The sequence below is a fragment of the Xiphophorus maculatus genome, chromosome 4 (assembly GCF_002775205.1).
Source record: "Xiphophorus maculatus strain JP 163 A chromosome 4, X_maculatus-5.0-male, whole genome shotgun sequence".
In the NCBI taxonomy this organism is placed as follows: domain Eukaryota; kingdom Metazoa; phylum Chordata; class Actinopteri; order Cyprinodontiformes; family Poeciliidae; genus Xiphophorus; species Xiphophorus maculatus.
In genome coordinates, this window is record NC_036446.1 from 25313611 (window position 1) to 25327165 (window position 13555).

The 13555-nt window shown below is 37.7% G+C and overlaps 1 protein-coding gene across 2 annotated transcripts in view; it reads left to right on the plus strand.

Annotated features, from left to right (window-relative positions):
• Positions 1-3109: 3109 nt before the first annotated feature.
• The window catches only part of uaca (uveal autoantigen with coiled-coil domains and ankyrin repeats), a 107533-nt gene continuing 97087 nt past the window's right edge, over positions 3110-13555 (plus strand). For both annotated transcript variants that reach the window (XM_023332242.1, XM_023332244.1), the window contains exon 1: positions 3110-3345. In XM_023332242.1, coding sequence (XP_023188010.1) covers positions 3298-3345 — 48 coding nt within the window. In that variant the 5' untranslated portion in view covers positions 3110-3297. The remainder of the gene's footprint in view (positions 3346-13555) is intronic.

The window sequence follows — 13555 nt, forward strand, 5'->3', positions numbered from 1 at the left end:
ACAGTGTGTAAATGTCATCTTTTCATGCCTTTTTAATTATGTTGCAATCATAAAACCTGTTTAATTTACTGTCACTCAATGCACAATGGGCTACATTTATTCTCTAAATACCCTGTGATAAATCTAAATAAGTAATGATGGATGAATTATTAAATAATAATTACAGTATTCAACAGCAGTCTGGTTGTTATAACTCAGCACAGCTGGAGTCAGAAGACTTACAATAAGCAACCAGCTGAACCCCTGATTCATTTGATTGATGAAAGCACAATGATTTACCAGTTAAAAAATGTCCAGGATATTAAAAAATAAAGTTAAACATATGATGCTGATTTTAAATTGGATAGGTGGAGTGGATTTTGTCTTGAAAGAGTTAAAGGTTCAACCATTTGGGTAAAAAATGCTTCCCTGATAGCGCGATATGTAACACAACACAAGGGGGCAGCATTTCTCTCTAGTTTTATTTGAATCCCTTAAAAATCGTTTTTGGTTTTAACCCTCTACTTTGGAGATTTCTGTTTGCATATAATTGATAAAGTAATTAAATGTTCCCAGAGTTTAAACAAAGCAAACAAGGCACAAGAGGATGTGCGCAGTTGTTGCTAAAAAGAAGGAAACCTGGAGGAATGTGTTTTAAAAGCAAATAGCAGCAACTGACCATACATTTTTAGAGCTGCAAAACACTAAAATTGTGTGAAAATTGTTTTTCACTCTAAATATTTGCATTTTTCTTTTTATTGTTGGTTTGTAACTCAATGCATACACACACACAAAAAAAAAACACACACACACAAAAAAAAGTTTGGAAACACCGAGTCAGTCATTTCCCTCATTTTATATTAATTAGTGGTACATTTTCTATTACTGGAAAGCCTGATCAGACACCTTTACTACAAGGTATAACGTGTAAACATGATGCATCTGTGAAATGAGCGACACAGCAAAATGTTTGCTGGTGTGCCACCTCCTCTCACCACCCAACATTCAAAAAGTGCTAAAAACCCTTATTGAAATTCTCCTGCTGCTACTCTTTCTCATTTAGAGCTTCAAGGGCTGTCAGGTTTGTGCCAGTCACAGGTATAATAGGTGCCTGATTTAGCAGTTGTCTCCACGGATCCTGCAACTTTGATGAGTTTGTGTGTGCTTCAAGCATCAGCATGCCACAACGTTGTCCCTTCAAGGCGAGGCCAGTGCAACAGGAAGACTAGAAGCTGGTGTTCTCCTGCAGAGTGGCCGTATTATTTCGTGACAGCCTTTGTTCCATTTCTAAACTTCTGACCAAGTTTTGTGAGAGTGGTGAAGATGAAGGCAAACCACAAGACGGTCCATCTTTTCGGAGTTGTTTTCCAGGAAAGCCTGAGGACACTTTGAGATTTGGAAAACCCTACCACAGACAAATCTTTTATCACACTGCACAAGGCCGCGAGGAAGCCTGCACGAGTGTCCTTTAGCGTCTGACTTGTTTATGCAGGTTTGTACAGCACTGACAGTGGAACTTAAGAGATAAATAAACGTTCTGCCTGCAGAAGCTGGACGGCAGAACACAGAGAAGAGAACGCTGCATGTCCTTTGCTGCACAGATTGCGTTTGTGTTTGTACTTTCAATGGAGGCAGTGAAGAAGACAAAACAGAATTTGATGCATTGACAACAATCGCCACACTGATATATCGGAATGACAATGTTTTAATCCCTTGTGCAGGTTCTGGACCCTTGCACTGTCCTACAGTGTGAAAATGGGCAATGTATGTGTGATTACCCGGGGATGTGCAATCATCAAGGTCAGCCTGCATCTGAAAAAGATTGAATACTATCAGAATTACGTTGAAGGATATTTTAGCACAATTTTATCTACATATTTACTGTGTTGCTTATTCCAAGAGTATGAGAGTTTTATAAGTTGTACCTGATTGTGAAGGTGACTAATTGCTTTTTCAAGCTAAATAAAACATATCTAAAGGTGTAAATGATGACCTGTAATAACATTTCTAGACATTTTTATGTTCAGTAATGGAAACCCAGCTATAATAGACTGATAAAATGTAAACACATATTGATCAATATTTTAAAATTACCTCATACCCTTAGTCAAAATTGTACACTACTATGGAAATGTTTGGAAAGAATCCTGTATAAAATACAATTGTCCACCTTTGAAATTATGCAGAAAGATGTTTTATTGTTTTTTTTTTTTTTTAAACATATCCTTAATTTCTTCTTCATCTGTTGCAAAAGTAAAACATGAGATTTTGAAGGGTTTTAACACAGAGTAACTGCAAAAAGAAGAAATAAAACAACTTACAAAGCATTGCAAAAAAATCTTAAGTCAGTGGTTCAAATAAAAATGATAAATTGATGCAGAAGAAAAACCTTGAAGAAAGAAAGAAAAAAAAAAACAAGAATAAACAACCTGGTCAAACTTTATGCCATTTACATTAACACAGTCACAGTTATCAAAAACTAAAGAAAGTATAGGAAAAGTATGCCATTGTCTAAAAAGCAGCAGAATCATATGGCTTATTTCACAAATCAGACGTTTGGACTATTTTACTTCATAAAACTTCTATTATACGTGGTCTGTAAAACATTTAGTGAAAATCATTCTTATACAGCTATCTTCCTGTCCAAGAATCGAAAAATAGTTGTATGTATGTGTTACATTTCAATTGCATGGTCTTAAGAAGTCATATGTCATTAGCAAATGATAACGTGTTAAGATTCAATCCAATATTTTTATCTGTTTAAGCTCTGTTGACAGATTCTTGCTTAAGTGATCATAAAACATGATTGTGTATGCTTTATTTGGATAAAAGCCCTAAGAACAGACACCTAGTTTAATATAATCCCAAATAAGTTATTTTGTATAGGTGGTGAAACAAAACACTTAAGATTTTTTTTTTTTTTTTTTTGAGGGATTATTATGTGCGGGTGATGACAGTAGTCGGGGTGTTTCTGTTTTAGGAAAACCTGCTAACATTTTTCCTTGTTTTGTCCCAGGACGTCTTCAACGTTTCCCAACTACACAACACAGGGAAGTCCCGCCCCCTCAGAGCTCCTATTGGATGAGCTGCCAACTGCTGTGCTCATTCCCGTTTTGATTGGATGAGCAGGTTGTCACGCGAACGTTTGCAGTTAAAAGCGTCAGGTGAAACTCGGGTTGTGAAGACGAGGGAACAGATTAAAAAAAAAAAGAAAAGAAGAAACTTTACTGGTTCGAAACTTTTAGGTCAGTTTGCGTTATATTTATGAACTTTAGCGGTGGATAATACTTTTAATATCACAGACAAGCACGTTACAAGATGAAGAGCTTCATAAATCGACGGAAAAAACACGAAGTTACCATCACGGTAAGTTGGATACTTTGGTTTTGCTAATACCCCTGGTTTTATCGCTGAACTCAGGCTAGTTTTGAGCTGAACAACGCTACTCTTGTCAGACGTTGCGTTTCTACACCGGGGGTTATTATCTGTAACTCTGGCCTCCCCCTTCCTAGCGACCACATTATCCACGGTCACGTTCCCACGGTGGTTGTGGTCTGTTTGGGAAAACTCTTTAAGCACCTGCAGCTCCGCACGAGATGCGGATGTGGAAAGGTACATTTTGAAATACCCTGCACGGATTTGGGTCAGCGTATCTTTGACCCGTTGACTCTTTCTTCACCGCTGGACCATGCTGTTGTTAATCACGGAGTGCAGTTTAAAAACAAAGTCGAGGTTTATTACAGGCCAAATCAATGCGCCTGTTGTTATCGTAGAAACTTTCAGAACTCACACGGTCCAATAGTTCGGACAAATCTCTTGGTTCTTTTGACATTTTGCCCTTTATTGAACTCAGCATTAACTATAAGAAGTGACCCTGTTTAGTATGTTATATTTATGTTTTTTTTCTTGCTATCCATTTTTGCTATCTACTCAGACATAACATTTGTGAAGAAAACATGATCACATTAAACCCAATTTAGTTTTAATTTCACACAGACTGTCTTTATCATACTCTGCTGCATTTTTGAAATTATTTAGAGATGGCATACTGACAACTTAACGTGAAAAGAAGACAGCTGAATATTCAGTTTAATTTAGATTTGAATCACTAACAATAGAACATATCTTCGGTTTAAATATGTGAAGATCTGAGTTTTCCTGGCCTACACTTATTTCCATTTTTCTTCTATCTCCGTTTTCCTGATTCGGTTGAATGTTTTCGAAGGACTATGACCTTCGAAAACATGGATGTATCCATGGGCTCCAAGGCACCATGGATACATCCAAGTCCTTCCAGGAATGTTATTCTTCTTGCCTGTCTAAAATATGTCCTTGTACAAAATGCTGACACCTATAGGTGCGCTACCGAATGTATGGTTTACTTGCGAGCTGTAAAAACTGAATTAATGGAAAAAAGATGCTCCAGTTTCTCTGAAAGATCTAATAGTTTTCATGCCAACTGAAAATGAAGGAAACACAAGATTTAGGAAGACAAACATAGGTATGTCCCCAACTATAAGCTATCTATGTAATTTATAATCAAGCTTAAAGTAGGCAACTGTTTGATTTATAGACCAATACTGGCTTAGTTTCATACTTTGGATGTATTTAATGAACAGCAAAATAATATTCTGGTGGGGTTTTTTTGTTTTGTAATGTCTGTCAGAGGAAACCAGTGGATTTAATCAAATCTTTAGACTTCAGATTTTATTCCCTGTAGGAAAAATCTTTTTCCCCAGACCATCCCCTGTATCCACACCACCAAATAGACAGCAACATATAGTGTGGGGCAAAACATAACACCTCCACACAAGGTAACATAAAAAAAAATGCTCTTCCTCGTTCTGAACAAATACAAGGCAACAGTGGAGAGGAACAACTCTCTTTTACCAGGAAGAAACCTGCATTTTACTATGAGCTGGAGGAAAAAACAGGTTAATATCTGCAATAAATGCAAATAATTTACAAGTAGAGAGCAAATATGGAGTGTTAAGCCAAATTCTTAACAGCATTTCAAAAGTATTTACTGGCAAATATCATCTGTTGGTGAAATAACAATATGCCAAAAAAAAAACAACAACAACACACAACTGACTCCAAATTCCACTGAACTGAAAACTGCGTTTCCGCACCAGTGAGTTCAAGAGTGCCACAAAATCCAGACATTTCAGCATTTCTAATAAACGACTCTTGGGGCTCCAAGGCACCTTGGATACATCCAAGTCCTTCCAGGAATGTTATTCTTCTTGCCTGTCTAAAATATGTCCTTGTACAAAATGCTGACACCTATAGGTGCGCTACCAAATGTATAGTTTACTTGTGAGCCGTAAAAACCGAATTAATTCTTGATTGTTTAGCTTGGTCTCTAAACTTTATTTAACAGAGAGTCATTATAATTCTGCACAGTCTGACTTGGCGTGGGAGTTTTGGAACTACACACTGCTTCCTCTGACCAGGATTACCATGAAAAAGACATGGAGCCTATAAGATCTTTGTTTGGCAAACTGTCAGGCCTCATTCTGTTTAAAAGGGAAAAGCAGCCATTCAATATATATTTTTTTATTTCTTTTTACCTGCAATGATAGCCGTCTCGCTACCTCTGAGAAATGTAGAGGATACCATTTTAAAAACCAAAAGGAAAAAAAAAAACCAACTTATTTCCCAGCAGTATTTTATAGGGACCACCAGAAAAAAAAAGTTCATGGTAAGCTGTGCTGCGGAAACAGATGTGACATTTTGCTCAGGTTTGTGCAGAGATTTCATAATGGCCATTTTATTCCCCCGTGAAGGCAAGATAACCCCCCCCAAAAAACCCAAACAAACAAAAAAAAAAACCCTCAAGCACACGGACAGAAATGAAGGCACTTTTAAATGTGAAGAAAGAGGTGCTGCTGTACCTTATTGAAAACTGATATGCTGCCAATTGTAAAGAGCATAGTTGTCATACAATGCATTGTGACTCATCACTTTTGATCTATTTCTATCAGAAAACCTTTTCTATTCCTGTGCATCACAGCCATAAATCAACCTTGAAGCTGGGAGAAATTAAGTTTCATTGGAAATATGTTGGATGACAGTTGGGCTATTGTGATTGTAAGGCACATAACCTATTCCTGCTGGGAAAATTATGAAAACATCAGCATTTTTGGACTGGGAGTGGTTTGAGCAAATGGAAAAGAAACTTAGAGGAATTGCAAAGTGTTGTGTGAAAACATTCAACTTCACCAACTGTAGTTTGTGTTGAGTTCAGCCTAAAGTATTTGGTGATTAATTTACCTGTGTACCTATCCGTACTTTCAAGTCACATCTCTATCCTTCATTTAACTTGGGTTTTATTGTGTTCTTTATTGTTTTTGAATCACCGTGTGCAAGTAATGCTTTGCTAAAACCCTATTTTAGCAAAGGAATGCCAACTATGCCCTCATACGCCCTTTTAAAGGAGCTAAAAAACAAAGCTGAATATCTAGCAGTCTGAATACAAAATACCAAGGTATTCTTTTAATACCGGCTGCGGATTTGATAGAATGAGAGCTTGTTGGTTTCTGTTCACTCAGGTTTCTGTTTTTCCTTTTGTGTGCGAGGCCTTTTATTCTAGAAAGCCTCTCATGTGTTTCGCCATTTGGATCTGCTCTTTTTTTGTAAAGGAAACATTTCTCGCTTGAAAAAGTTGAAGATGACTGCAAATGCTGTTTTCATATTTTGAGTTTGTTCATGTTTTTAGATGAGCATTGAATGTAATTATTAAAAAAAAAACGTGTTCAATACCTTCAGATAATGCAACAGAACATCTTAAAGTGTCTTGTTTCTCTTAGATTTTAGTTTTCTTCAACTTAACACGTGGCTCAGTTGAATTGGAATTGAAATGAAAATTGATTTGTTCAAAGGACTTATCGGCATCAAAGCAACATTTAAAAGACATCCAGAGAAGATGTAAAGACGGGGATTTTTGTATGTACATTCCAATCAAATTTCTGGCAGTGGTGCAGCTGACATTCCTCAAAAATTGTATCCTTCTAGAAAAGCAGTAAGAATTCCCACACATAGAGCAATGTAGTTCAAAAGCCAGCCCAGGTGTGTTTAGCAATCATTTCAGTTTATGAGGCTGTTTTTAACTGTCCAAAATGACAAATGGTTGATTTAATATCTACCCAGGCATTTTTTCCTACATTGATTTCAATGCCCTATTGTACTAAAGGTAAAGCTTTATTGTCAACATGACAGGACAATAGAATATTGTAAAATAATGTGATTTCCCACAGGTTGGCATTACAATGACAAGTGCAGCTCTGCTGTAAATATGAATCTAGATAATATGGAATGTATAATTAAGGTTAACTAGTCTTTAAGAGATGAGTGATTTCTGTTAAGTTCTCTTCAGAAAACAGCTGGGAAGACTGATCGATCACGTGGACGTATGCACGAGAGGGAAAATGCTGAGTTTAAATGAGCTGTTTTGCTTCGAGAGAAGTCTACACCAGTTCACATGCCGCTTGTTGTTTCAGTCAACGTCTGCATTGTCGCTTCAGGAAATCCTCTATTTTATATGTGCAGTCGAGCCAGAGAGACCTAAACCTCTCCGTTGTGCAAACCGGTTTGTTCAATTTCTTTGTGACGGAAATAATATGCTCGTCAGTCATCGGTTGTTCAGCTTTGATGAAATGTCAGTCAATGGGTGAGGTGTGGCTGCTGGTGTTTTGATTTCGTCTAGCACTGTAACCATCAAGGACTTTTTATTTGAATGTTTTTACTGAATTTTCAGCAAAATAAATCCCCAACCAAAACATTAAAATCCACATATCTATTACATAGATATAGAAACAAAGCAAAAAAAACAAACCAAAAAACAAATCTTAGTTGACTTTATGCTGAATTGACTGGGAGTCTCTCAATATGGTACAAAAAGGATTGCCACATTTTGTAAAATGTGTTGGCAGAACGATGCACAACATGCCTCTATTGTTCAACTTTGAGATTTGAGAGCAAGTCCTCAATCCGTCGTTTATGGGAAGGGAGTGTCTCTTTTTTCCATGATAGGAGTATGAGTCAACGGGCAATCAATGTGGAAAAGGCTACAGCTGAAGCTTGTCAGGTGGATACACTGCATATTTGAGGAACAACCCCAAATATTGCCGAGAGAGAGTTTGAGGAAATATTAATATTCCATGACTTAGACAGGGTCTTGAAGACAGTTCTCCAGAAGGCCTGCAGTTTTTGGCTTTCCCAGAACATATGTCCTAGTGTGCCTTTCTCTCTTTTACATCTTGGGCAAGCCTCATCTGATCCTGGAAAACACTTTGCAAGTTTACTGTTTGACAAATGGAGCCTATGAACCACTTTAAATTGTATTAAGCCATGTCTGATACATATTGATGATGTGTGGATAAGCCTAGTTGCCTGCTGCCACTGTGATTCAGTTATTCTCAATCCCATCTCCAGCTGCCACTGTTCTTTAATTTTGTCTAATGACGTCACTGCTGCTGTATGGATTAATGTGTACACTGCTGATCTGACCCCTTTCTGTATGGGATACACTTCCATTCATTCATCAATCCAACTGAGTCTGAAGCGTTAATGAGTAATATTTTTTAACAAAGCTCCGCAGCTGCAGATATCACTATCAAGGACTTTTGCCTTATTCTTCCAGTTGGAGTTTAACATTGAAAGTTTATCTTGCAGACTTGTAGACTCCAGCTTCCAGTGGTTGTGATGGTGATCTGGTTCTAATCATGTCGACACATGGCTTTACAAGACCTGAGGAAAACTGTGAGCAAAATTTTTCGCACAATTTTAGTGACGTGCATTGATCTTAGCTACTCTAGGCAGCCATGTAATAACAGAAACCTGTGTATGGACATTGTACATATTGTGGTACATGCAGAAAAACATGTATTAACACCAAAGTGTGTTACTTCTGCCAGAATAGATGACCAGAACATCACCCCACACTCCATGATCACCCTGCGGGAGGCTGCATTACACTATGTTTTGGGAATGTGTTGGACTCGGTGATGCCTGAAATAATGTGATAGGGATAGAAAGTTGCAGAATTACAGTTCTTGTGAAATATTGTGTTTAGATAAGAGAGAGAAACAAAGAAAGAGAGTGGGCTGAAAAGAAATGTTTAAAAACCACACCCCATGTGGCTTGCTGACATTTGGGTTAATAATCTAAGACATATTTCAGCTCTGTACTGGTCTGAATGTGTGGTGGTGGAGATGATGATGATTAAATATTTTATGTCAGTCATTCTCGTACTTTTTTTGTAAAAAAAAAAGTACGATAAACATCAGTTTATTGATGTTTTAACATCTTTAGAACTTATTTTGAGCAATGTACTTTTAGTTAGGTCTGGTAAACTGTGGTTTTCCAAGAGTATGGTTTAGAATTGGATTCATGATGCTTTATCGACATCTCTTGTCAATGTAAACGCATTAAGTATTAAATTAACATTGTTCTCTCTCTGTCTCCCAGTGACTTTAGCTGTATAACATGTCATGTTTGCTCTGAAAATTTTGTGCCAACACTATAATATTTGGACTGGGTTGCAAACTGCCCAGCTGTACGCACCCACATGTTTTTGTATTATATTTTGCCATCTGTGGAGTTTCTCATTCTGTCACTCTGATCAGCTGATTCCAACTCCATGGAAACAGAACTGTCTGCAGGGGAAGATGAAGCAGATACGAGTCGAGAGCTAAAACACAATACATCAAGCAGCTGAATGTGGTTGGGTTGTGTGCTTTCATAGCAGAAACATACATGCACATACTTGTACAGCATGTACAGGGAGTATTTTTGTCACAAGGGTAACTGTGAAATCACAATTAGATAAGCTCAGTTCTGCTCTAAAAACTCTCCTGTTCTCATCTTATTCACCTTTATAGTTCAGATCCAGCTGCCTATTTAGAAGAGCTGCTGAAAGATGTTCAGAAAGATACACATTTAAAAGACCACAGGCACTAAGTAGAGGTAATGATACAAAATAACAGAATTTTATGAAAAAGAAGATGCAAAAGGTTATTGCATTAACCTAAAATTCGGTTTATGCTATTTTACACCGCACCTTTTATTTGTAAGAGATGTAAAAAGTACTTTTATCTACCATATCTCAGGGACAATATAATGGACAAAATGTAGAGGTTCTGAAACAATAATTTCTAAAAAATATATTTTGAGACTGTAACCAGCTTGACTAGTTGTGGAAGGCTTTTTTTTAAAGGATTGCTACTCTGGTCATCACAAATGGTGTTTTTGTTTTGCCTCCATCAGCCTTCAGATGGCTCGAACGCTGAGCTAATGAGAAGCTTCTCTGAGGCAAAGACGCAGCAACGCAGTGTAATGAAGGAAGTAAATCAAGGATTAAGCAATCAATCCAGTATGTGCTGTTCTACCAGAACAGCCAGGCGTATTCTTCAACTTATTAAATAACTTGCCTCAGATTTAACTAGCAGTGGAGTATGTCATTGCAATCCTTTTAGGGTTTCCAAATCTTTCTGCGACCTGTAATCTGAAAGTCTCACCCTGTGACTCTCCACATTATTAAAAATAAAAATTCACACTCAGTATATAATGTTCATGAGAGATTGTATTTCTGAAATGTTTCTGGTTCCCTGGCTCTTTCTTTGTGCATTTTCTTTCTCTCTTCTTCCTGATTGATGTGAAATGTAAGAGTGTCCTTCACCACCCGAAGCACGATTTTACAGAATAAGTTGCTGGGCTGATTGTATTGTTGATAGCATAGTGTTTAGGACAAAGGACATGCTGGATATGTTGTCTGAGAGCTGAAGCTGCTCCAGCTCCAGCTTTAAAGCAGTTTTCATTTTGTTTAAGGAGGGCAGGGTTTGGAGAAGAAAACATTCTTTCCGGATGCCACCAAACGTTTTGCGTAACAAGTTTGTGCTGAATGAGAACTGATTTCATTTTGAACCACAGCTGGCAGTTTATCAGAAAACCATTTCTTTTCCCCTGATTAGATGGTTGCTTCAGAGAAAAACATCAACTCTTGCAACTTTACTTCACTAGGGACCTTTGTGGACATTTACTGTTTTAAAAATGTTCAAATTACGCATTTTAGAATGCAGTTTGGTACGTGAACTAGATTTCACTCGTGCTATTACAATTTCTTACTGATTCACAACTACTTCACTCTACATTTGGCAAATTGCTGAATCAGCAATATTGTTAATTTTGGCACTTTTGCTAGTGCTATAACCACAAATCGTAGCCTAAAGTTTCTGCTTAATCTTCCTTAAACAAGTTCAGGTTTCAAATCAATCCACAAGCATTTAGAAGTTTTATTTCTTAGCAATAGTACAAACGTATGGACTTACTATGTTCGTTTAAGGTGTCCAAATACAGTCATGCCTCCTAAGGTTAACAGTGGCATGCAATGCGTTTTAGCTCTTTGACCTGATGTGTCGTTAGTTATTTGAGAAGACATAAAAATCCATCAAACATCTAACTCTGTCATTGCGTTTTTGGCTTTTTGTGCCACTTTGTTCTGTCACCTTCTTCTTGTTGCACGTCGAGGCTTTTAGAACTGGCTACTCTTTGGAGACTTCAGTAATGGGTTCCTGCTGCTGCTGCAATTTTTACCCCAGAAATGTACATGGGTTGACTAGGATTTTAGAAAGCCTTTTGAAGCAGAACAGCAGTACTCCGACGGACACAACGCATCATTTCATAAGTGGATGTGATTGTTTTGTCTGGCTGTACAAAATGACTTATCTTGCAAAAGTGAATAAACATTCATGTCGGGGCTTGTTTTTTAGTTTATCAGTACTTTCTGATAATTTTGTTGTGCAAGAAGTACCATTTTAAGACAATTGCTTAATTTTCAAAGCTGCAATTGTAAAAGAAGAAAAGTGTGCTGATTCATAGTAATATAGTTTTTACATCCTCCTGTGAAGGGTTATTTGTGTTGCAGTTTCTTAAATTTATAAGGGATCTCCCAAATTGCTAACCCTTAAAGACTTAAAGGCTGCAGTTGTGCATCACCTAACTGGTCGCCTTTAATCTTTGCCAGAAGGGGTGAGGCTTGATGAAATCCTCTTTTTTTTTGCCCTCCTGCTTTTTAAACATATGTCTACTCTTTAGGGCTTGGATTATACAGCTTTACTCCTTATTTATGTTAATCTGTTCTCTGATTAGAGATCTGTTCAAGGTGACAAACTGAAACACCGGTGTTAAAAAAAAGATGGCATTGTTTAGCCTTGCTAGATGATAGAGTATAGATCGTTCACCAACTCTTTGAACAGAATGCACTGTCTCGGTTCCTTTTGTTTGTGGTTTGAACCCCAAACAGCCAGGTATAGAAGATGGCCTGTAGGCAAAACATACCCACTACACTGTCAGGTCGTCTGATTTCTAACCCCTCCTTTTGTTTTTTGATTATAAAAAAAAAAAAAAAAGTCTTAATGCTTGAGCCTACTGGGTAAACACGAAGGTCAGTTCTTTAATACATAAGAAATGCTAGTTGGGGCCTGCCATGCAAAGCAATGGCAGGAACCTATTGCTATTCTCCCAAGAAAAGTTTCTTTATTGGGGCCTGCCATGCAAAGCAATGGCAGGAACCTATTACTATTGTCGGAGAGAAGCGTCTCTTTATTGGGGCCTGCCATGCAAAGCAATGGCAGGAACCTATTACTATTGTCGGAGAGAAGCGTCTCTTTAATATTATTATTATTGGGGCCTGCCATGCAAAGCAATGGCAGGAACCTATTACTATTGTCGGAGAGAAGCGTCTCTTTAATTGGGGCCTGCCATGCAAAGCAATGGCAGGAACCTATTGCTATTCTCCCAAGAAAAGTTTCTTTATTATTGGGGCCTGCCATGCAAAGCAATGGCAGGAACCTATTACTCTACACCCAACAAAGTGTCTCTTTAATATTATTATAATTCTTTATTTTTCTTCCGTAACCGTTAATGCGGCTCATACCGCTGGGTGCACACCTACAAATGAGGTATCAAAACGTGCAGAAAATTCACGCCATTGGAGCTATTATTTCTGGTGGGATTTGGGGTTAACGTGGCGACATAATTCGCAAAAAACTACGAAAAAAACCCCATTATAAGTCAATGGGAAAAATCCTGGAAATACCCTATTTTTGAGGATTTTCTGTGTCGTCACAAATTCACCTAGAAATGCCATTCAAATTTCATTTTGTAGATACGTCTGTGATCTCTTCAAAAGTGAAGACGGCTCGTCGATACCAGTTACGGTTTGTCCACAATTTGCCTCTAAGCGACCCAAACTTTCTCATTTTTGCTGAAATTACAGTGACAGCCGATCTCGGTTCAGATCTGGGCACAACATTTCTTTCTCTCATCACTGTAAATGCTCTGAGTGAGGTACAGATATGAATCTCGGGACTATCGCAGAAGACACATTGAACTGTCATACGCTCGAAACGCTTTTCGAATATGTATTACGGTTCCCGAACAAGAAGGATTTGTTTCCAATGCTTTTTTTCAGTAAAGTGTGTTTGCTCAAACACACTTGTGTGTTTGAGAGCTCACAGCTCAGAGCTCACACCTGCTGAGACCATTATTTGCCATAGCAACGGAACTCAAGAGG